The sequence below is a fragment of the Hydra vulgaris genome, chromosome 06, assembly GCF_038396675.1.
Source record: "Hydra vulgaris chromosome 06, alternate assembly HydraT2T_AEP".
NCBI classification, from domain to species: Eukaryota; Metazoa; Cnidaria; class Hydrozoa; order Anthoathecata; family Hydridae; genus Hydra; species Hydra vulgaris.
The window spans coordinates 11,931,996-11,955,997 of NC_088925.1; the positions used below are offsets into that span (position 1 = coordinate 11,931,996).

Genomic DNA, 24,002 nt, shown 5'->3' on the forward strand with positions numbered 1-24,002 from the left:
GAAGTCATAAAATAAACATAATAAAATTTTTTTTATTTATTATCTTGTAAGAGCAAGAATATTTAGAACATTTATTTAGACAATTTCTCATAACAAACGATAACAAAAATAATTACCCAATTTAAAAAAAAAAAAAAAAAAAAAATTTTTTTAGCTAAAAAATATTACACGTTAAATTTTATTTTATATTAGCACCACTTTTGATATTTTAAATTTTGTTTTTTTATTATAATGATTGGTTTTATCAAAAAAATGAAAAAACATTACAAACTTTAAACAACATCTTATAAAAAGTTTTTTTTTTTTATAATTAAAAAAAACAACTTCTTTTATGGATATAACTCTATTATTAATTTTTTTGTTTGAATTTACGCTTGAAGTAATATAGGTCTTGCAATGTCTTTATATATATTAATAAGTTATATTTTGCAAATTTTTATTTTATAATAGTTACATCAGCTTTATATAAATAACAGATTGTGCAATATCAAAAAAGTAAAAACTAGAAATTTCCTTATAAATAAAAAAACTTTGATTAAAAAAGTTATTTAAATTTAAAAAAATTAGTTTTTTTTTTTTTCTTCTTGGTTTTTTTTCCTCCTTTTCTATTTTTTACAAAAAAATAAATTCCATGTAAACATGTTATAACTTATAACACTGCATCAAAAATATTCATAAAGCGTACATTTAACTTTTTGGTCTTAAGGTAAGTGAAAGCGCAACAGTATATATTTTTGAATAAATAATAATTGGAAACATAAATCTTTGTCACAAAAAGAAAGCAATGGTTAAGTAATTAAATTGAGTTTTTTTCTTTGCAACAAGTACTATTTTAATAATTTTTGTTTCTTAATAACTTTTAAAAGTAAAAAATCATTATTTGTGAATCTGCAGTTTTCAGAAATAATGAAAAAAACATTTTAATTCATTTATACAAATGTTGAAAAAAGAAAGAAATTAGTTATTAAATATGTTAAATAATAATAAAAAATGTAATAGTAAATTTGATTATTTAAAATTAAAAAACAAAAAATATATTGAAACAAAATAGACATTTCACAATATGTAAATTTACAAAATAACGCTTCAGATTTGTTTTTCTTAATTAGTAAATAAACTTGTTTTGCGGTAGTTTATTTTATTGTGGTAGTTTAAAAAAGTTAATGTCCTAAATAATAAAAAAAATAAAGATAATTTTATGACACCAAAATTATGACAAGCTAATGGGCTAAGCTGTTTTGTAATTAAAACAAGGCCTGCAGTATGCTAATTTTTCTAAGAAATATTAACAAAAAAAAATTTTATGAATTGTTGGCTTGCCTTCTTACAAATTATGAAACCAAAAAATCACCTGCCTTTCTTTTACTAGATTTAAGTTTATTAAATGTTTCAATAAACTTAAGTCAACTTAAAAAGTTTTGAATTTGAACATTTTGCTTTACCCTTTCTTCTTATAATAATTACATAGGTGATTTTTCGGTTTCATAATTTGTAAGAAGGCAAGCCAACAATTCATAAAACATTTTTTTGTTAATTTTTCTTAGAAAAATTAGTATACGAGTATACTCGTTATGCATTGTATATACTAATTTTTCTCAAAAAAAGTTTTATGAGTTCTTGGCTTGCCTTCTTACAAATTATGAAACCGAAAATTGCCCGCCTCCCCTTTACTAGATAGTCTTGATTAACTGCATAAAAAAATCCTGGATTCGTCCCTGGCAACTGCTCACTTCCTGACTGTGAAAAGAGTGTAATAATTTGTAATATTCTGTTTGTGACTTGTGTGTAGTCACATAATTTTAGTTGCATAATTAAGGTACAGAAAACCTACTAAATTTTCAAGTTTTTTTGTAACTATAACATAAACTTAAAGATCAAATAACAATATCAAAAGTACTTAATAGAGTTTAAAAACAGCAAATATTTAAAGATACTAATAGTTCTATACTGTACTTACAAAGTTACCAAAAACTATACAGTCTTCAAAAATAATATAAGGAATTGAGCTTATATATTATTATTCTTATCTGCTAGGAGGAGGCTCTTTATTTACCTACTTGGGGTATGATCTACCTTTTTTTTTATGTTAATTAACCTCCCCAAAGCCAAGAAGGGTACTACAGGCAAGGAGGCTACTTAATTGTGGTTATAACCACAATAAAAGTGCGAAGCATTTGTAAATAAATAAAAAAAGCCAAATCAAGCAAAAAATCAGGAGGAGAACATGAGGGTTGTTTGCTTCTTGTGTCTTAACAAGGCTACTTTTTGATTTGCTCAGTTGGCAAAGCAAAACAAAATTCTTCACATCTGGTCTTGGCAACCCAGAAACCTGAAACAAATCAGAACTCAGTTGAAAGAAGATGTTCTCAATGCTTTTTAATTGTTAGCAAGAGTCTCCCACACAATTACTCAAGGTCTACCTTTCAAAAGAATTTAGCAGTCAAAGTCAAGTCAAAGGACTCTGTGGCAGCTGAAAGAGTTGCAGCATCAATCATTGCCAACAAGGAAGCTTCACCTCATGGAACAGTTCGTCTTCGTAGAAAGACTTCTTCCCTAAGGGAATCGGAGACCACCCTATTCCAGTTCTTCCAGGTAACATTGTAGTAGATAATTAAAGTTTTAGCTTCATATTTTAAATCTATGTGAGACCTAATAATGTAAAATCTCTCTTAATTATTTTCAAGGTTCATCTTCAAGAGCAAGAAAACTTTTCAAAGAAGGGCCAGAACAAACACCAAAAGGTATTGTTTATGTGCAACACAACACAAGGCTGTCCAATTCGGGTGTGAAAAAGCTGGAGTCAACACTAAATCAAGTTGTTCCAAGTTGAATTGTTGAGAAGAACTTCCTCTCCAAGTTTGATCAGTTGAACAAAAAACTTGAAAGTCATTTTAACAAAACTTGGATGAAAGTTGCAACTGACAAGGTGGATAAACTTGTTATTCATTCCAAAGACTTGAAAGTTCTTTGTCAGCAAGTTCTTGAAACTAGAAACCTCTCTGATGACTACATTGTGAAGCTGGGAGTGGATGATGGTAGTTTTCTAAAAGTAATCATTGGAATCATGGAAAAAGATTCAGCTTCACAATCTCCGCTATCAAAACCACTTCTCACTAATTCTCTGGATAAAGATTCTGGTGTTAAGCGTCAGTTACTGATTGCTAATTTTGATGGTGCAAGTTTTTGATCTGCTGAACCTTGAAAAACTTCCCTTAGTTTTTTCTTGTGGTATGAAGCTGGTAAATATCATTTGTGGTCTACAAGCACATTCTAGTGCACACCCATGCTCTTGGTGTGACATTTCATCAAAAAATCTTGCAAAGTGTGAATCTCTAAGAACTTTTGGATCAATCAGTAGGAATTATCAGGCATTTAATGCGGCTGGCACTAACATTTAGAAAGCAATTTCATTCAGAAACTCTGTTCATCCACCCATCATCTATGCCTCAGATGAATCCTTTGTCCTTGATGTGCTTCCTCCCATGAAGTTTCATCTGTTGCTTGGTGCCGTAAATTATCTTTTACAGTCTCTCAAAGATTTGGACACATGCTCCTGAATGGCTGGCATTACATCATATTCAACAGCAGCCATTTCATGGTGAATGACTAGCTGGAAATGAGTGCAGGAAGCTTTTGAAGAATATGGATGTTTTGGAGAGATTGGCTCAGCAGCACTCCTTTTTTCCAGCTGTTCCCTTTATTGACACACTAATAAAATTCTGGACGACTGAATAAGCGCGAGTTTCATAAGTGCGAACTGGCATAACTGCGAATGGTGTATGTGCAAACTGACATAAGAGTGAACTTGCATAAGTGCGAACTGGCTTATGCCAGTTCGCACTGTGGTGTCAAATTAATCTGCAGGTGTGAACTACTTGAAAAACTGGCACAAGTGCGAACTAGCATAAGTGCGCTGAAAAAATTTGCAAGTATTGGCATGAGTGCGAATTGGCATAGGTGCAAAGCAATTGTAAAAATTGACATAAGTTCAAATTAGCATAAATGCAAACTGACATAAGTGCGCCAAAAGAATTTATTAACATTGGCATAAGTGCAAATTGGCAATTTTATTCGGTGCACTTATGCCAGTTCACACGCTAGTTTTTGTAACTGCTTTGCACTTATGCCAATGCTTGCTAATTCTTTTGGCGCACTTATACCAATTAGCATTTATGCCAGTTTTTGCAGCTGTTTTGTACTTATGCCAGTTTGCACTTATGCCAAAGTTTGCAAATTCTTTTGGCGCATTTATGCCAATTTGTACATTTGGGAATTTATTCAAAGCAATGACTGAATTAAAACTGAAGCACTCAATTATTTTTTCAGTGCTCATTGGCAATGGTACAAAAGACCAAGCAGCTACCCAAGATGCATCACAGACTTCAACAGTAAAAAATTGATTAAGAATATTACAAATCAGTTTAGACATTTTTCTCAAGAAAAAACAATTAGAATTGAAACTTTGTCATAATTGAAGAAAATTGTTATTTACCAGTGAATTTTTTGCATAAATATTTTTATGTTTTTGGGATGAATAGAAATTCTTGAAACCAACTTTATTAGTTGCTTATCAATTATGTATTTAATGCGATTTTATGCAAAATTTAAAAATGGATTTTCTTCCACGGACAGTGTAACCAGATTTAGGGACTTATAGCCCAGTAACTACCAGTGGTAGTACAATAATACCCCCAAAGAATTTTTCTGGGTCATGACATCAAGCAATATTTTATTTTTTTACAACAGTGGACAGTTTGCATTTAAGCCAATTTGCTCTTATGCCAATATTTGCAAATTTTTTTAGCGCACTTATGCCAGTTTGCACTTACACTAGATCACATTTACGCTATTGCACTTATGAAATTCATGCATTATTCAGTTGTCCCTTTATTTCCATAATTTCCTGCACTTTTACCTTTTTACTATTTCTCTTCAACTTTTTCTAAATTTAAATAAATTTGGTTTGCAAACTTTGTTACAATTTTTATTCCCTTTATAGAGGTTTAATTAATTTGCCCTAATATTTAAACTATAATAAAGTTATTATTTTCTTATTTACAATCTAGTTTAAAAATTATTAACTATTCAGCAGGCTACACATAATTTGGCAGTGCCAACCTAACTGCTGACCTAAATGTATTTGAGGTTCCCAAAAAATTGCTGACCTCATTTTTATGTTTTATGGTAGCCCTTTTTTTTTCAAATTTTTTTTTTGCCAACCTGATGCTGACCTCTAGTTGGTTGCATAAAGAATATTAATACTAAATAAAATTATTTAAAAAATAAAAAATTTACGCTTAAATCTCATAAATTTGGATGAAACGTTTCAGACAAGTTAAGTGACAAGTTAATTTATTTAGATGTTCTATAATGCTCCTTAAAATTATTATGATAGATTGAATTATTATAATAGGTTTTACATTATAAAAATGGGTAATACAATTGGAAATCAAGAATGCCTATTTATCACACAGTCAAGTCTAAAAAGTTTTTCATCTAAGAAAACTTTAACTGTTGATGAAGAATTGGCTTTTTAGCTGATTTAGAAACTTCTTTGATCGTTCCAATTCTAAAGTTTTTAGTCTTTCTGTTAAAATTTGACATGAAGGTTGGGCCACACTGACTTTTCCAAGTGTTTTTAGAGTTTTTCTGACTGTCCTTTCATCAACATTGAACAATTTTGCTGTCTTTCTGATGGATACAGTAGAATTCTTTTCAACATGTTTTTTAAGCTTTTCTGTGAACTTTTTATCCATTTTTTCATTCACTGGAGAAGGCATTTTGGCTCTTTCAGCACTGCCACGTTTAATCACTTTGTAAAATGTAGTTTTAGGTACTCCAGAAACATGAATCACTTCACGTGCAGACAAACCCGCGTGAATCAAATTTAAAACTTCAGTCCTTTTGGCTTTCATTGTAAAATTTTTAACTAAAATGTGTTTTATTTACTATTTTATTAAAATCTAGGACAATCATTGAACATTAATCAACAAAAACGAATTGCGGAAGTATTTTATTTACATCACAAAATCTTGCCAAAAATTAGTTCGCAAATCGCTGCCGCACCCTGTAATTGGTTACATAGTTTTTATATTTGACCCAAATTTTGTACAAATATATTTTAACTAGAAAACTTAAGTGCCACATAGATTAACAACAGACACAAAAGTTTTCTACAAAGTAGAATAAATAATACATAAATAATAAATAAACATCTTCTTATTCTCTTTTCTTCATTTCTTATTCTATCTTCTTTTTTATCAGTTCTTAAAATTTCTAAAATGTCATTTTTGATTTTTGCTATTTTTATTTATGTTTAATCTTTTACAATTTTTATCAAATTAGGATACAGCTACACTTCAAACTCTGGTACTTAGTTACAATGATATTCATTTTGAAGGTGTAAAAAGTATTGCCAATGCACTTCAAGTAGGTTTTGCTTTAATTTCCTTTTTTATATATCATCATTTATCATCATCTAGGTAATTATAAAAAAGATTGTTTTCATTTTCTAAAAACATAATTTTTTTTTTAATTTTTTTTTGCACTTTTTATTTTTTTTTTTTTTTGTTTATTTGATTATGTAGCAAGCGCTCTACTCCTTGTTTAAATTATTAGTAAAAACTACAAAATAGTAAAATAATATTAAGATATTAGAAACTAAAAAAACAACACTTTTTTTTTAAGTATAATTTACTTTTCCAAGGCTGAGAAGGCTACTTTAATTGTGGTTATATTAATTTATCTCCCAACTCTAAAACTCCGAAACACAAACCTTGAGAAACATGGTTACAGAGAAGTTGAACATATGACTAAAATAAAAGTAAATTATCTTTTTTAGAAATTAAAATTTAAATAGTTGTGTTAAATATTTTTCAGCCATTATAAGAAAAATCAAAATGCTAAAAAATATATAAATATTATAAATATTTAAAAAAATATAGTTACAAATAATAATTATTTCTTCAATGACATTGATGAATTATAAAATGTGTAATGCATAAACATAATGGGATTTGTGACATCATTAAATACTTTTTATTTGCTTTTTTATTTATAGACATTTTTAAAATACTGTGGTATACTAAAAACCATATTTTTTATACATCCAACAAATTCTACTGTTAAAAAAATTTGAAAAAATTAAAGAATAAGCAAAACAATTCCCTAGGAAAAAGAAAATAAATTAATTTTAAAATAAAACTAAAAAAATGTGAAAATTAATTTTTGTTATGTTTTTAATTGCATTTGAAAAAAATTACTTTAAAACTTATCTTTTAAAACGTTTAATTAAAGTTACGCAAAACGCTTTTACAAATTACTTCTATTGAGTGTTTAATAAATGAACGAATTTTATTTAAATTATTGAAAAGTGAAATTAAATTATTGAAAAGAAAATATATATAATTTTGTTAAGTTAAGCAAATATTTTTTTCAAAAAGTTGCAAAAAAAAATTGTTTAAAAAAATAACCTAGTCTTTTTAAAAATGTAATTTTTAATCATTTCATGCTTTAATTAGTTAGTCAAGTTTTAAAAAATCAAAAACTTTTAAACAATTCTTTGTAAAATAGAAACAAAAAATTATAAAGCGAATAAATCATGGGAAGATTTAATTTAACTTATTCATAATTTAAAGTAACTTAAAAAAATAATCTTTTAAAAGATTTTTTAAAAATAGTTTCAAAGGTTTAAATTTATCATAAAAAATACATACCAACTAAAGAAAAAAATTTAAATATAACATTTAATTTATACATAATGTGTTTATTTTAAACAATCATTATAATTAATTTTTGATTTTATTTAAAGCCTTCCCGTAAAATAAAGATTTTTAAAAAGATCAATGATCAAAAGTTATTTGTAACGCAACAATTTTTTTATTGCATTTAAAATTGTTAAAATATCAAAATAGCTGTTGTCAAATTGTAAACAAAAAAAATAATAAGCGTTGTCAGTTACAGCATAAAAATTTAAGTCTATCTAAAAAAACATACAATATTAAATTGAAACTATTTTATTATAAAACAAAAATCTGCAAAGAAATATTTTAAGTAATAAAGAAAGAAACTGCACTAGTCTAACATTAAATAAACTGAATAACATGACAAAGATTTAAATTGCATAACTAGGTTCCGTAAAACCGTAAAAATTAAATTTTAAACATTTGATCAGATACTGTCCAACCCAAACATGTTTTGATTAGGCACTTTGTCTGGGACTTTATCAAAAATTAAATTGAGCCTTGTAATTAATTTCAAACGATTCCCTTATTTATCTTTTATGATAGTTGTCATTTACAGAAAACGTTTTTGGTCAAATATCTCATGGCATTCTTTGCAATGCCCAGTCACTCTAGAAGCATGTCTATTGCCATTCATGCTATTAGCTTGGTGTTCTATGCTTCTTTGCAAAATTCTCTTTTTTGTTTCCTTAATATAAATTATGAATATGTAATCTTGTACACCCCAGGGTTGTTATTTGGTATTTAACTAGGTTTGCTGTTACAGAGAATTGTTTTTAAATTAGGTGGTGTTGTAAGAGTAACTTTGACATTATATATGTTTTAAGTGCTTTGCGTAGTTTCGGTCCAAGTGTTAGTTGTCAAGGTAGTTTTATTACTGCAACATTATTTTCTTGTTTTGTTAACTTAACTTTATTGTTAAGATCGTTTTTACTTGAAAAGTAATTTGCTGCAATTGTTTCTAGATCTGATCTTTTATGACCACTTTCAACCAACGTTACTATTATAACTGAATCCCATTGTTAATGTATTTTTCAAAGCAGATTTTAGTGCAGTGTTTCCCAACCTTTTTACTGCCATGCCCCACCAAAGCTCATAAAAACTTAAAATGTCCTCCCATGCTACATGTGAATAATTTTTAATATTATAAATTTTTCATAAGTACCATAAATGATATACTGCAGGAAGTAGTCACAAAAGGCTATTTATTAAACAAAAAAATTCAAGTAAGCAAAATATAATAAACAATATATAAGTAAATAAAATAAAATACATCAGATATTTAAGTCTAAAATAAATGAAATTTAGTGAGTTGTGCTTGATGCTGGTTTGATGCTGGTTACAAAGAGATTTTGTATTGGGTTCCAATTTTGTTAGCTTCATTCTTAGATCTCCCGATTGTGTTATATTCAAGCAATTTCTTTTTCAAGTAACAAATCAATTAGGCACTAAATCCGCATTCAGCTAAATATGAAGAAAGAAACGGTAATGATAGTTTTCTTGCACATTATGTTGTGCTTGGTTATTTAATTTTGGTCTCTTCAAAAAACCATGCCATCGATCTTTTTATGTTAAATAAAGTTTTAACTGACTCGTCATTCTGCATTTCTGCTAATTCTTTTTGGTACAGCATATTTGAAATATGAGATAAATTAACTAACAATGGCTGCATCAACCAAGTTGGAAAATCAATTTCTTTCAAATTGGAAAATCTTCCTTTTTAATCAGCTGATATGTTTTTTAGATGCTCGACAATATTAAATATAGCGGCATCAGTTACTTCACATTTTTGAAGCCAATGAAACTTTTCAAATTGTTTTTGGTAAACGTTTTTTTCAAATAGTTCAATAGACGTATTAAAACCTAATATCTTTGCTTTTGCATTGACAAGATTTTTATTTGTTCCTTGAAGTTCTTTATTCAATATATTTAAGAGTTTCGAAAGCCATCTTACCTCAGTGTGAAGTAAAAGTCTCACATGGGCTTTGTTGTTTTCTTTACAAAATAATTTAAAAATGAGCTCTCGTTTTAACTTGACTTTAATAGAATTAATGCATTTTACAACCAAGTTCATTATTTTATTTTGAACTGGAGAAAGATTTTTAGCTACCAAGTTTTCCCTGTGAATAACACAGTACACAAGAAGCATATCCGGATTTTCATCTTTCATCAGTTTTAAGCAACCTTTTTTTTTTTTGTCCATCATATTAGGAGCACCATCAGCAGCACAGGACATATTTTTCATTGGTATTTTATTTGTATCTAAGTAACTTTTTAGAGTACTATATATATCTTTAGCAGTAGTGCTGCTTTTTAATGATTTGCAAAATAACATTTCTTCAGCAAAATCATTATTATCAATGTATCTGACATATGTAAGTAATACTGCTTCGCTGTCTCTCAATGTTGATTCGTCCATTTGCACTGAAAAAAAGTCTTGTTTTTAATTTTTCGATAAATTGTATTTCAACATCTTTACTCAATTCATCAATTCTTCTGCTGACAGTATTGTTGCATAGTGGCATGGTTTTCACGTCTTGGTCATCTTTTCTAAAAACAGTTTTAACAAATGTTGGTATTGAAGGCTTGATTAACTGCTCTCCTATTGTATGATTTTTCCCAGATTTAGTGATGAGTAATGAAATTTGATAGCTAGCCTCAAGAATGTGATTAATATTAACATTATGAGCAGCAAAGAGAGACTTTAAAGTTGCTTTTTTATCATAATTTATCTTTAAAATTTGAAAATAATTCAAATTTATTTGATCTTTATGTTTTGCCTTCAAATGTGCTTCAAAACGACCTGGTTTCATTGATTTATTGCTTAAGTATTGTTGGCATAATAAATAAAAAGGTAACTATGCATCATGGACAGCAGCTATGAAACCAAATTTTAAAAACTCTTCCGAGTACTGCGAAATTTTTTTCTTGCTTGCACTACTCATGGGCTAAAAAATGAATTTTAAAATCAATTAGGAATTAAAAATATATATTTTGTAATATTTCGTATTCTTATTTATTATTGAAAAAGAATTTGCGTTGGTTTTTGTAATATATATTTATTTCTATATATTTGAATATTAAATTATAAACAACTAGTTATATATAAACTGTGTGTAGTCTTCTCGACTTGTTATTCCAACTGTTATTATGTTTAACGCTATGGTTTTTAAGAGAGAATTCCTTGTGCGGAATTAGTCTCTTAAGGGAATACTTTTGCAATAAGTCTTCGTGCAATTCTCCAAAAGGAATTGCTTATTCTGCAATCACTAATCATTATTCTGAACTAGCGTTTGAAATGATTGTCCAGAGGGAATTGTTTTCGTAACAATCATTACATATTTCTTTATTTTTCTTTGAGGCATCTAAATTCTAAATAATTAATTAAATATATTTACAATTATATTTACTTACCAATTATATTTAAATATCACTTATATTTATAAATTGTATTAAAAATTTGAAAAAAATAATAAATTTGAATAACTGCTTTTATTTCTAGTAAGCACAACACTGCTTTTATTAGCATAGCACTACTTTTATTTCAAATTAACGGTAATGACAGAACGTTACAAGAAACTGATAATCCTAGTCCAAATTTTTGTTTTCCAAATCAAATCCTAGTTTACCGAATTAGTTTTCCGAATCCTAGTTTGCCGAATGCATTCCAGTGAAAAAAATTTGCATGATGCACTTCATAATGGATGTTTCCTGGAGATTCGACTATGTGGTTAAATTTAGACTGAAAAGTCCCCTTTTTTTCTATTGCTCCCGAACAATCTAATTGCCCCCACGTTGCCCGAACAATCTAATTTCCTACGCCCCACGTTGGGAAACACTGTTTTACTGGCTCATGATATGAAACCTTTAAAAACTTCAGAAATAGTTGCAGGGTTGATATTTGAGGTTTTTTTTGTATGTTTGTTATTACTTCTTTATGGTGAACTTTAAAATCACAATGGTAATTATTTGTGTTAGTTATTTTTATATCTAAAAAATTTATATCTCTCTTTTCAATTTTTTACATCTTACATGTACTGAATATTGGAGTCTTGGTGATTTTATAAAATAAGAAATTAGTTATGCTTTTCAACTATTTCAAAAATGGCATGGCTATCATCAACATACCTTCTTTGAGATTTTAGTGAAAGTTAATTTCTGCTATTTATAGAGCTCTTATCTCCAATTCTTGTAAGAATCTCTCTGCAATTACAACCATCAGTGATAATCTAATTGGACCTGAGTTAGGTATGGTACTAATTTCATTTTTATACAAAAAATAGTATTGACTAAGACATAGTTCTATTGGTAAAAGTCAGTAAGTGTTAATTTGGTTATTGATTTAAGATCAGTTTTATCATTATTAAGAAAATCAATTATCACGAGTATTGTTTCATCAATCAGTATTGATGGATACAATGCCATAACATAATATACTTGAATTTCATCTGGACTGACACACCAGGATTTAGCTTTGTTGACAAATGATGTAGAATTCAACAAGAGTGTTTTGTTTTTCTTTAGGGTAGGTTGAATGATTTAAGAAGGTATTCTGATGTCCCATATGGAGGAGTGACGATGATAGAAACTACTGGTTTCATTGGATAATTATTTTCCAGTTTGTAATGCCATAAAGTCATTGGGGAATGCAATCTGATGGATATAAATGGATATATGTTTTTTTATCAAATTTGTTTTAATTTTTTAAACTTGCACAACAACTTCTGGAACTTTATTGTAAGTTTCTGAATAGGATCATAGTTTAATATTATTGAGTTATTAACTTCTTTACAAAGTTTTTAAAAACATCAATCTAATTTATAACAACAAATCCAGAAACCTTGTCAAATGGATAAATATTTAACACATCTATTCTTTTTTAAATTGTTTAAGGCTAATCGTTCTCTTGTTAGGTTATCTGAAGTTCATAGCAAATGACTCAATAGGTGATATCATCTCCATAAACAGTAATTTTTTATAAGAAGGTGCAAAATTAGGTTTAAATTAAAAAATTGGCGGGAAGATCTAGGTGAAATTGAGTGAGGTTTAAAACTCCTTTTAATTATTTTTAGAGACTTTTTTATATAGTTTTTACTGTTATTTGTTTTTTGATAAAATTTATCATTTTTTTCTTTTAAATGATTTTTTCTAACTTAAAAGTGATGAATTTTTGATTTTTCAGTTACTTTTTCAATAATTTTGTAATGATTAGGTGTACAAGATTACATGTTTGTGTGGGGGAATTTATATTGAGAAAACAAAAAAGAGAATCTTGCAAAGAAGCATAGAACACCAAACTAATAGCATGAATGGCAATTGGCATGCTTCTGGAGTGACTGAACATTGCAAGAAATGCCATAGGATATTTAAATGGCTGCACCCAAAAATGTTATCTATAAACAACAATCACAAAAAAAAAACCAGCTATACTTCACTTGAAGTTAGTTATGCGCAAACATTTCAGGAGTTTAAACAGTTCCTGTTACTTCTAAATAGGGATAACAGTGTAAAGTTGCTTTAAATAGTTGGAGACGACTATTTAAGAAAATCATTAAAAAAAAAAATCTTTTTATTGATATCATCTTTGTAATGACTTCTTTATGATTTTCAGTATTTTGTTTTGTAACAGTTTTTTTAATTGGAATTTTACATCTGATGGTAGTTTGTACAAATCAGACCAAAATATCACATGAAACAAAATTACACTGCATTTTTTAACTTAATACTTTATTTTTTATATTTAATATTTTTAGAAATTTAGTATTCACTAGTATAGTGTATTAATATTTCTATTATTATTACTATAAGGACATTTATAGTAATATTTTATTAATTAATAATATTTATAGTTTTAATTTTTTGTTTGAATATTAAATTTTTAGTTTAACAGAAGCCTTTTGGTATTGGTGTTGGATGGAAATAAATTTGGTCCAGAGGGTGGTACAGAACTTGCTAATGTTCTACAAGTCAACTCAACATTAGAAAAATTAAGCCTTAACAACACAGACCAGGTATTTCATTAAGTTTAAAGAACTAAATTTAGTAGTTCTTTACATAACACAAACAAATGATAATAGTTATATAATTTGATTATAATAATTGTATTTAGTTTTAGTTTTACTAAAACTAAATATAATTATTATAAAAACATAAACATTTCTTTAAGAACTCATCATTCAAGCTACTAACTGGCAATTTTTTTAATCATGATTAATCTTTGGATTGATAATTAAAATTTGAATTGACTAAAATTCTTTTTATTTTGGTTTTAAGGTAAAAAAGATATTTTAGAATTATATATATATATATATATATATATATATATATATATATATATATATATATATATATATATATATATATATATATATATATATATATATATTTATATATATATATAATTCTAAAATATCTTTTTTACCTTAAAACCAAATATAACTTTGAGTTGCAAATATAGTCATATATTAACCTTGTTGGTAATTAAATAAATAATATGATTTTAAAATATTTTATAATATTTAATATTATTTTAAAGAAAAAAAAAACTATAAGATCTAAACTAGCACTTATAATTACTTTATTTAGGCTTGTTTATATCATTGCTGTTCAAGTACTGTACTTATATAGTACTGCTATATAAGTACTGTATTTATATAGTACTGCTACTGTTATAACTATAACTTATTAATTTACAAACAACCTAATAGTAGATAGTAAATACCATAAAAACAATGTCTTTGCAACTCTGGTGAGATATAGGGTTTCATACTGGATAGTCAGCCATATCACATTGTTGGTATTTTTAAAAATATTGATATATGGTTTAAAAAATACAGCAATTCAGAATCTTGCTTTATTGTTTTCAATATTGATTTCAATACTTTTAATATTTTACCTCACAGTGAGAATTGATTTTATTTCAACTTTTCAAAATGTAACATTATTCATTTATTTTTGTAATAACATTGTTATTGTTTTTATAAATGATATTTATTGATTAAAACTTTAGAATATGACTTCGCTTGTAAATATGACAGCTGCATTGCATGTTAATAAAGTTTTGAAAATTTTAGATGTGACTCGGCCATTACTTTTTTCTCAGCAGGTTTTATTTTATTCTTTTTCAATTTGTTTGATTTGTGCTATTATATTGTATTTGTTAATTCTGTTCAAATCTTTTTTTATTTGATAATTATAAATACTTAATTGCTTTACTTATTGAAAATATACAAGTTAAAAAACTTTAAATTGTGTTTGTAAGATGAGGGTATAAGAAGTAGTTGAAAACTTAATTATAGTTAGACTTATATGCGGTAGTGGTGTAGTGGTAGAGCGCTCACTTCATAAGCGAGAGGTTCCGAGTTCAATCCCCACCACTTACCTGGTAGTACCGCGCTCAACTTGTTTCTCCACGCAGCGGCCTTGTTCGTCAAGGTTTGTGTTTCGGAGTTATAGGGTTGAGAGAGTTATACCACAAATAAGTAGCCTCCTTGTCTGTTGTGGCCTTCTCAGCCTTGAGGAGGTGAACTAACAAAAAAAAAAAAAAAAAAAGATGGAAAACTTAATTATAGTTAGATTTTTAATTATAACAAATTTTAGACAGAACTAATTTAAAGCAAACAAAAACTTTTTATTTGTTTTAAATTGTATTTAAATTGTATAATTGTAAAAACAGGTATTATCTTTTTCTGGATATTTCCGGAATTCCCAATGTTTTTCTAAACTTTTAGTTTCTCCAGATATCTAAAACGTTTTCCGTACATACAAGTTTAGGTATATATTTTTGTAAGATGTTTCTTTTTATAAGTTTTTTCACTCATCACTGATTTAAAACTAAGAAAAGTTTAAAAAAAAATTAGAAACAGCTAAGCTAAAAGCAAAATTAAGAAGAAAATATATTCTGGATTTTTTTCCCATATTTCACCCAAACAATTTTCCGGATTTTTTAAAATATAATCTGGATTTTTTTAAATATGATCTGGATTTTTTAAAAAGATCTATGCATTTAAGTATTTTTATTTTACTATAGGTTAAAGTTTTCTGTTATAAAAAACTAAATAACCTTTAAATAATTGTTTTTATAATAAACTATAAAATAATTATTTCTTAATTGATTGTATTAACTTGTTTTAGGAAGAGCTTGCAATACACTTTGGAAATTTGTTAAAAGTTAGTAAAGCTTAATTTTTTTTTTCTTTTTAAACTAATTCACTCCCAATAAGGCTTCAAGTAACCCCTATTTAAGTTAGTTAAGAGCAAGAAACTGTTGACAGAAGATTTTTAAAACTGTCAAATGTTTGAATTAAGGACACATGAAGTTGGAGAGAGTTCCAAAACATTCATGTGCAAGGAAAGAAACTATACAAATAAATGTTTTTAGATCATGATGTATTTATTCCTTACAGATACGGTAAAAGGATGCAAATTCTTTTACTGTATCTGTAAGGGATATAAACATCATTTTTCTTTCAATGAAGTTGTGGCAATCTAATAATAGCTTTTTTAATTCAAAATCCCTGCTGATATAGTGGACTGTTGTGGAATTATAAATGATATTGTCTAAAAGCCACCATACTACAAGCAGTAATGTCTTTTTTTCTTTCACATTTCTTCTTTATATTCTTGTATAACATTGGCAATTTGGCTTTTGAATGTGTAGTCGAAGCTTTCAGATTTGTTTTAAGACATAGATAGTTCAATAGCATTTTAATACCAGGCCTTTCAATTAGCTAAATGGCAAATTTGAAAAGACAAAAGCAAGTGTAAGAACTGTATCAAATTCTAGAGATAAAATACAAATTTTAGTAAGCTTAGAATTTTAAAACTTGATATCAGACAACACCTTGGCATCAGGCAGCACCTTTTTATGTTGATCTCTTGCAATAATAAAAGATATTTGCTCTCAAGAAACTTGCTTTTTTGAAAAAGATCAAAAAAATGATTACTATTTTAAGAAACTGCAGAAAAATGTTAAAACTATGGCTAAAATGGGGCTTGACTCAAAACTGGCAAGAAGGAATAAAGCTTCCATACGTGTTTAGATCCAAGAGATTTCGTGAAGTGAATAGTGAAGAGACAAAACATAAATCAAGGAGTGAAGATAAGTACTTGTTGTAGTTTTTCCGGAAACATATTGTAAAGTTATTTATCTGTGTCAGAGGTTTAGAAAAATAAAAGTTATAGGCTTTAGTACCAACAGGATCAGTGATTTAGAGCCGAGCCATTCAATGTGTTGAGCATTAAAGTCATCAATAACAGCAATATTGACTGATGGATAAAGAGATAGTTCTTGGTCAATTTAATCAGAATTGACATCAAAAAGAGTAAAGCCTTAAAATAAAAGAGAACAATTAAGAAGAAACAAAAAGATGATTGATTAAAGTGGTGCTAAATGAAAACACATAAAACAATGATCAGAGGATTCTCCTGATTTCATGAAAAATAGGTCTATTGATTCTCAAGTATATGCCCAGGTCAAACATGTAACTTTTTGAGTCTTTGTAAATCCAAAGATGAAACAGCTAAAATCAAATTAGTCTAACAAAAAGCCTGGTGAAATTTGCATAATGCAAGATTCAACTGATAAAAAGTTGATTTAAAGTTCATAAATACTTGTAAAAGATAGACTGAAACAATCAGATGGTGATGATCATTTTTATGTTTAAGGTTTTTAGGTACTTTAACTGTGTTTTAAATTATTAGAGAACTTGGCATCAATCATAGGTATTGCATGACTCTTTAAGCAATGATACAGTTGCCTCATTCCTGCTAATTAACCTAATGTTGTAACAAAAAGCTTCATATGTGGCATTGACAATGCTCACCAAGAGCACTCAAAGGAACACCTATGCACAACATGGCACTTTTAAATTCTCTGATATTTTACATCTGTTGATGAAATCTGAAAACTACCACAGAGTTTGGGAAACCTTACTATCAGCTGGCCTGAGAACATTAAACTGAGTTTTAGAATTGTACTCTCATTAGGAGATACCAGGAAGAGTTGCATAGTTAGTAACAAGGAGGCCATGAGTAGAGTCAATAAGATCCAGCATTTATAATTTAAAACAAGAAATAATTTAACAGGTTTACATTACTGCCAGCCTAATGAAGAAGAGGTGTGAGGCTGGTCAATAAAAATTTTCTGCTTACCTCTAAAATCTTTACCTTAGAGACCTACAAAACAGTAGGAAGATGCAGTTAGCATATTTATGGCCACTATACGTTATATAATTATATAGATTTAGAAATATAACTTTAGATATTTCAGATTTAACCTGAAAAACATATTGTTTTTTTTTTAATTTTCCTGTTGGTTAATGCTTGCTCAGTTAATTTTTTTGCAAAAGTTACTTGATACTAAGTTCAGAGAAACAGAAAAGTAAATAGGTAATCCAGGCGAATATAAACTGAGGATTTTAATTTTATAAAATCATTTATTTTTAACTATAATTTATTGAGACCCTAAATGTAATAAGAACAAATAATTATTAAAATACTTTAATATATATCATAATAACTAGTATTTTGAATACATCAGTGCAAACTTTTAAATTGGAAAATGTGTATGCCATAAGTATTTAATCTTTCAGGAGGATTCCAAAGTAATGTGAAATTCACAAAAAAGTTTTTTTTGAAAATTATTATATATTATTGTTTAATTATTATTCATCATATTTATTATTATGAGATCGTATAATATAACATATTTTTGACAAATTGTGACAATTATGTCATGTAAGAAGTTTTTTAATTTTTATTTTAAGAATAATTCCTTCTTGTTTGAAGTGCATCTTGGAAAACATGGCATTAAAGATTATGGGGCTGAGCGTTTTATAGATCTCATTATGGAAAATAAAACATTATTGCATCTTGATTTAAGCTGGTAATTTTAATTTTTATTATTTTTAATAATAAATAAAAATCAAATAATTTTGAAGTTTATTTTTTATTTTTTCAGTTTGTGTTTATTTCTTTAGCTTATGTTTAATTTTTTTTTTTTTTTTAGTTTCTGTTTACTCTTATTTAGCAATAAAATACTTGAATCACATAATTATTTCAAAAAAAAATAATGACTTCAAAAATAAATTCAGTATCAAACTGAAAAAGACTTTTTATTTTTTGAAAGTCTTTAGTGATTTTTTTAGTCATTTATTTCTACTATATCAAGAATGCTTTCTCTCATTAGATTACATCTTCTACATCAAAGATGCTTTTCCTCATTTTTAAATTACTTCTAAATTGAGGATGTTTTTTCATACTTTTAAGTTGTTTTTTTTACTGCATGAAGGTTTCTTTTTCTAATTTTTAAGTTACTTCTTCTATATCAAGGATGCCCTTTCTCATTTTCACATCACTTCTACTAAATTGAGTATATTTTTTATACTTTTTAATTACTTTTACTACATGGAGAATGCTTTTTTCTCATTTATAAATTACTTCTTTTGTATCTAGCATGCTTTTTCTCATTTTTTTAATACTATATTGAGGATGCTTTCTCCCAATTTGAAATTTCTTCTACTACATCAAAGCTTTAGTTTATTTTCACATGACTACTAAATTGAGGAAGCAACTTTTGTTATTTACAGAATTCTATTTCTACATATTGATACTAAAGCATTAGTATATAAAAATACTTTATAGCTGATACATAAGGTCAAAACAGATAGCTAGGAAAAACTTCGGAAAAGTTGTAAATTTTCTTTTATTTTTCAAATAACCAGATTTTTTAATAAAATTTTTATAATTTTTAGTAATTTTTATCATTCAGTATTCTAATTTTTTTAGTAACCGGATTTGTCGAGATGGTGTCAAATTTATTGCTAATTATTTAGCCACAAACCCACCACTTCAAGTATTAAATCTTGCATATAATAAAGCTGAAGATGATGGAGCAATTGCATTAAGTGAGGCAATTAGTGTTCGAAATACTTCACTTGTTACGTAAGTTTAGTTAACTTTGAAATTGTATTTAAAATGTTTATAATCCGGACAAATACTGCACTGCTTGTAACTTGTTAAATTCAAACAGTGGCATTAATTTTTGAAAAGTAAAAAAAAAGATAAAAACTTTTATAAATATTAATGGTCTTGCTTCAGAAATTCTTATTAAGCCATAATTTCACAATGATTTTTTTGAGATGTGACTATGTGATGTATGCTCCTATTCATTTTTTTCATTAAATAATTTAAAGTAGTGTCTACCTAAAGAGAGGCAAATTTTTGTCTCTATTTAAGCTTTAGCAAAAATGAATTTTTCCAGTTTTTTATTTGCAAAAAATATTATGCTTAAGAAAAAATCAATTTTTTTTCAAAAAATAATTTTTACACAAAAATTAGTTTATTATTTATTATATTTTGTTTTAGGTTAGTAATATGTCATAACTCTATTTTGGGTGAAGGTCTTTGTTCTTTAGCTAGATCATTGCGCTCAAATTATACACTAAAGCAGCTCTATATTTGGGGAAATCAAACTGATCAAGCTTCTTGTCAAGTATTTTTTTTTTATATTTGATGTTTTTCATATAAAATACAAGAAAAGAAGTTCTTAACAATATATTAAAACAGATATTGTTAAGATGTAAAATCGAGTTTTGGTTTCAGTATATAAAAAGCTTTCATATTTTAAACCATTGTTATGAATAGTTTGTGTATTTATTTTTTTTATTTACTATTCTGATATGTTTTATATAAAGTACTATATATAATAAATTAAATATTTGTGTTTGTATATGTTTATGTTTGTGAGTGTGTAATAAAGTTAGAATTAAATGTTTGTGTTTGTGTGTGTATAAACACACATGCACACACACACGCACACAGAGTTATGACCAAATAGAGCTGATTACCCATAGTTATTACAGATATTTACTCATAAATTCAAAATATGCATGGCAACACATTATTCAATAATGCATTGCATGGGTGGTTATGTAGTTATCAACCAATACCAAAGTATTTTATATGCTTTATGTACATTAAAATCATGTGGAATTCAATCATTGTCAAAAAGATTGGCTACAAAATCACTTGCTAAACATGCACAAGTCGAGGAAAGTTTCCATGAAAGAGGTAGGCTTTGAAAGAATCAATGCAATTCTTTCAATTCGACTATAGTTCTAACATAAATATAATAGAACTTAAATTTTTTGCCTCCTACTGTTAATGTTAGTGTCCACACAGCTCGAAGTCACCTTGCCAAGAACTGTAATCTTTAATTGTACCTTGGTGCATAAGGTCAGATCTTTCTCAAAAAAAATTTGTGATGTCTCAATTTTTGCAAAAAACACAAGAATTAAACTGTTTTTTACAGCACATTAAGTCAATGTTTGTTTAGCACAGGGGCGGATCCAGCATTTTTTAGTCTTCGAGATATCTAACTTCCAGACATAGAGCTAACTCCAAACATTTATATGTTTATACTTATGTTAAATAAAGATGCATTGCAAAAAATTGTGGTTATTGGGGCCTGGTAACAAAAAAGCCCCAAAATTTTTATCCCCCTGCTCCAACCATGAGAGCTACAAGTTGATGAAATATTTTTTGTACTATTTTTAACTAGACTTATATTCATCGAGAAATTTTAAGTTTCATAGTATAATTTTTTGGGGTTCAAAAATTATAACCATATAAAATTTGCAACTCCCTCAAATTGAGGGGGTTTAAAGTTTATATGGTCATAATTTTTAAACGCAAAACTATTTTACAATGAAATTTAAAATTTATCAATGAACATAAGTCCAGTTGAAAATAGTACAAAAAATATTTCATCAACTTGTTGATGAAATATTTTTTCATCTCTCTCGTTTGGGGCAGGGGGCAAAAATTTTTTGGCTTTTTTGTTCCCAGGCTCCAATATTCAATATTTTTTGCAAAGCATCCTTATTTGACATAAGTATAAACATATAAATGTTTGGAGTTTGCTCCATGTCAAGAAGTTAGCTATATCAAAGGTCAAAAAATGCTGGATCCGCCCCTGGTTGGGCACCAAACTCAAATTTTTTTTTCTAATCTGATGCCAACCTCTAACAGTTTGTGATCAACAATTTTATTGCCGAGCTCATGTTTCCTAATTCCATGGGTTATATATATATATATATGCATACATTAACATCTACATTCCTCTCAACATCATCTATCAAAATTAAGATGATACTGTGGATTTTAAAGCCTCAATGTAAATATTTTAACATTTTATATGCTCCAGTGCTGCTGCCTGCTCTGTCACTTTTCATTGACTGGACAAGTGCCACATCCTAAGTATCTTTTCTACAAATACTATAATAGGCTTTGCTCTAAAGAGTTAGTGTCTCTTGTGACATCTATTATAATTCATTCTCGTGTTACTTGTCATTCAATTAAGTCTCTTGTAATTTAATTAAGTGCTCTAAAAACTCTTATTTGTCTAGTTTTTTTCCTTGAACATCAGTTCTTTGGAATTTGCTTCCATCATTTTGTTTTCCTGATTCATATAATTTGCAATCTTTTAAGTCGTCTGTCAATCGTTATCTTGCCCTATAAACTTCATCTTTTCCTTCCAGTAACTTCCAACTCTAATAGTGGTTGTTTGCAGCCTTGATGGAAGTAAAGAGTAAAAAAGAAAAAAAATTATAATTAATGCTTCAGTATTTATCAGTCACAGCTGGAATGTTGGTGCTAATAATATTTGTATAGTTTATGGTTTGCGTTGCATAGTCAGAGTATTATGGTAGATTTTCATCAATTGAATGAAGCTTGTTGTTATCATTAAGGAAGTTTTTTTACCTTATATGTTCTACATTCTGTTACCATTGAGATATTGGCATTATGGTAGAATTTAGCAACTTACAACGCTTTTTGTTCTTTTAAACCTAGATTATGCCCCAATGGATCCTGTTTGATCACCATGTGATGCAACGATGCATCATGCATCTTAAAACTTGTGAACTGGTGGTCAGTCGAATACCAGAGTTATTGCTGTAAATTGCAGGACCTAGGTCAAATAACTCTGTGGACTGGCAAGTATAAACTTTCCTCCTAGAAAGGGACACAGTATTGCTTGCATGATGTATAGAAGCTCTAATTATGAAGGTAGAAGTACATGTAAAACCTGGAGTGAAATTAGCGAGCTGTATTTAGGGTGTTGCTGGTCCTTAAATGATGTTGTACACAACTCTGTAAGTTTACCTTCTATCTTTTTTTTTTACATTTCACTTTACGACATCCAACATGTACAAATTAACTTTTTTGTTTGGTATACCACTTTATGTTACTCATAAAGTTAATTTTGAACTAAGGAAACAATATGTTGTCAACATATACTAATCGTTTACTTAAGTCTCAATTATTGGGTGTCATTTGCACCATCAAATCGAACCTATGTACAGTGGGCCAGAATGGCCAATTTTGAGACAAAATTAATAACTAATTTAATAGTAGTGCTATATTCACTATTTTTGGCATGAGTACCAATATAAGGTTTGAGTTTCTTATGAAGGTGTTATTTTTTATTTAGTTGCTATGGATACCTATTTTTTGCATAGCAACAATCTACTTTTTGTAGTTGAAGAATTGTTATGTGTGCTATATACACTAAATTTGGCATGAGCACCAAAGTAGGGTCTGCGCCTCTTATTAAGATGGTATTTTTTATTTGGTTGCTATGGATACCTAATTTTTGCATAGTATCAACCCACTTTTTGTAGTTGCAGATTTGTTATGTGTGCTATATACACTAAATTTGGCATGAGCACTAGTGTAAGATCTGCGCCTCTTATTAAGGTGTTATTTTCTATTTGGTTGCTATGGATACCTAATTATTGCATAGCAACGACCTCCTTTTTATAGTTGCAGACTTGTTATGTGTGCTATACATACTAAGTTTGCCACAAGCACCAGTGCAAGGTCTGCGCTTCTTATGAAGGAGTTATTTTTTATTTGGTTGCTATGGACACCTATTTTGGCGTAGCATTAACCTACTTGTGTCATATATACTATATTTGGTAAGAGCTAATACGAGGTATGCATTTTATATTATAATATCAAGTTTGGTTGCTATGGATACCTTATTATGCATAGCAACAAGCTTTTTATAGTGACAATCAATTTTATATAAATTCTTGACTTATTTTCTGAAAATTATTAAAAAAATAGGATTTTTAATGCTTTGGTGTTCCAAATAAACGTAGGTGGCAACTTTTTAGTTTATCTTAATTATAGAATACTGACAATTTTAATTTGCAATGCATAAATTTGAATTTTAATAATAATCAAAGCAAGAAA

The 24,002-nt window shown here is 27.8% G+C and overlaps 1 protein-coding gene across 4 annotated transcripts in view; it reads left to right on the top strand.

The window, feature by feature from the left end:
* Positions 1–24,002, top strand: part of LOC101236131 (leucine-rich repeat-containing protein 34) — a 68,337-nt gene that overhangs the window by 38,488 nt on the left and 5,847 nt on the right. For all 4 annotated transcript variants that reach the window (XM_065799223.1, XM_065799224.1, XM_065799226.1 and 1 more), the window contains exons 5-11: positions 6,346–6,429; positions 13,625–13,753; positions 14,752–14,847; positions 15,876–15,911; positions 18,509–18,627; positions 19,530–19,685; positions 20,109–20,235. In XM_065799223.1, coding sequence (XP_065655295.1) covers positions 6,346–6,429; positions 13,625–13,753; positions 14,752–14,847; positions 15,876–15,911; positions 18,509–18,627; positions 19,530–19,685; positions 20,109–20,235 — 747 coding nt within the window. The remainder of the gene's footprint in view (positions 1–6,345; positions 6,430–13,624; positions 13,754–14,751; positions 14,848–15,875; positions 15,912–18,508; positions 18,628–19,529; positions 19,686–20,108; positions 20,236–24,002) is intronic.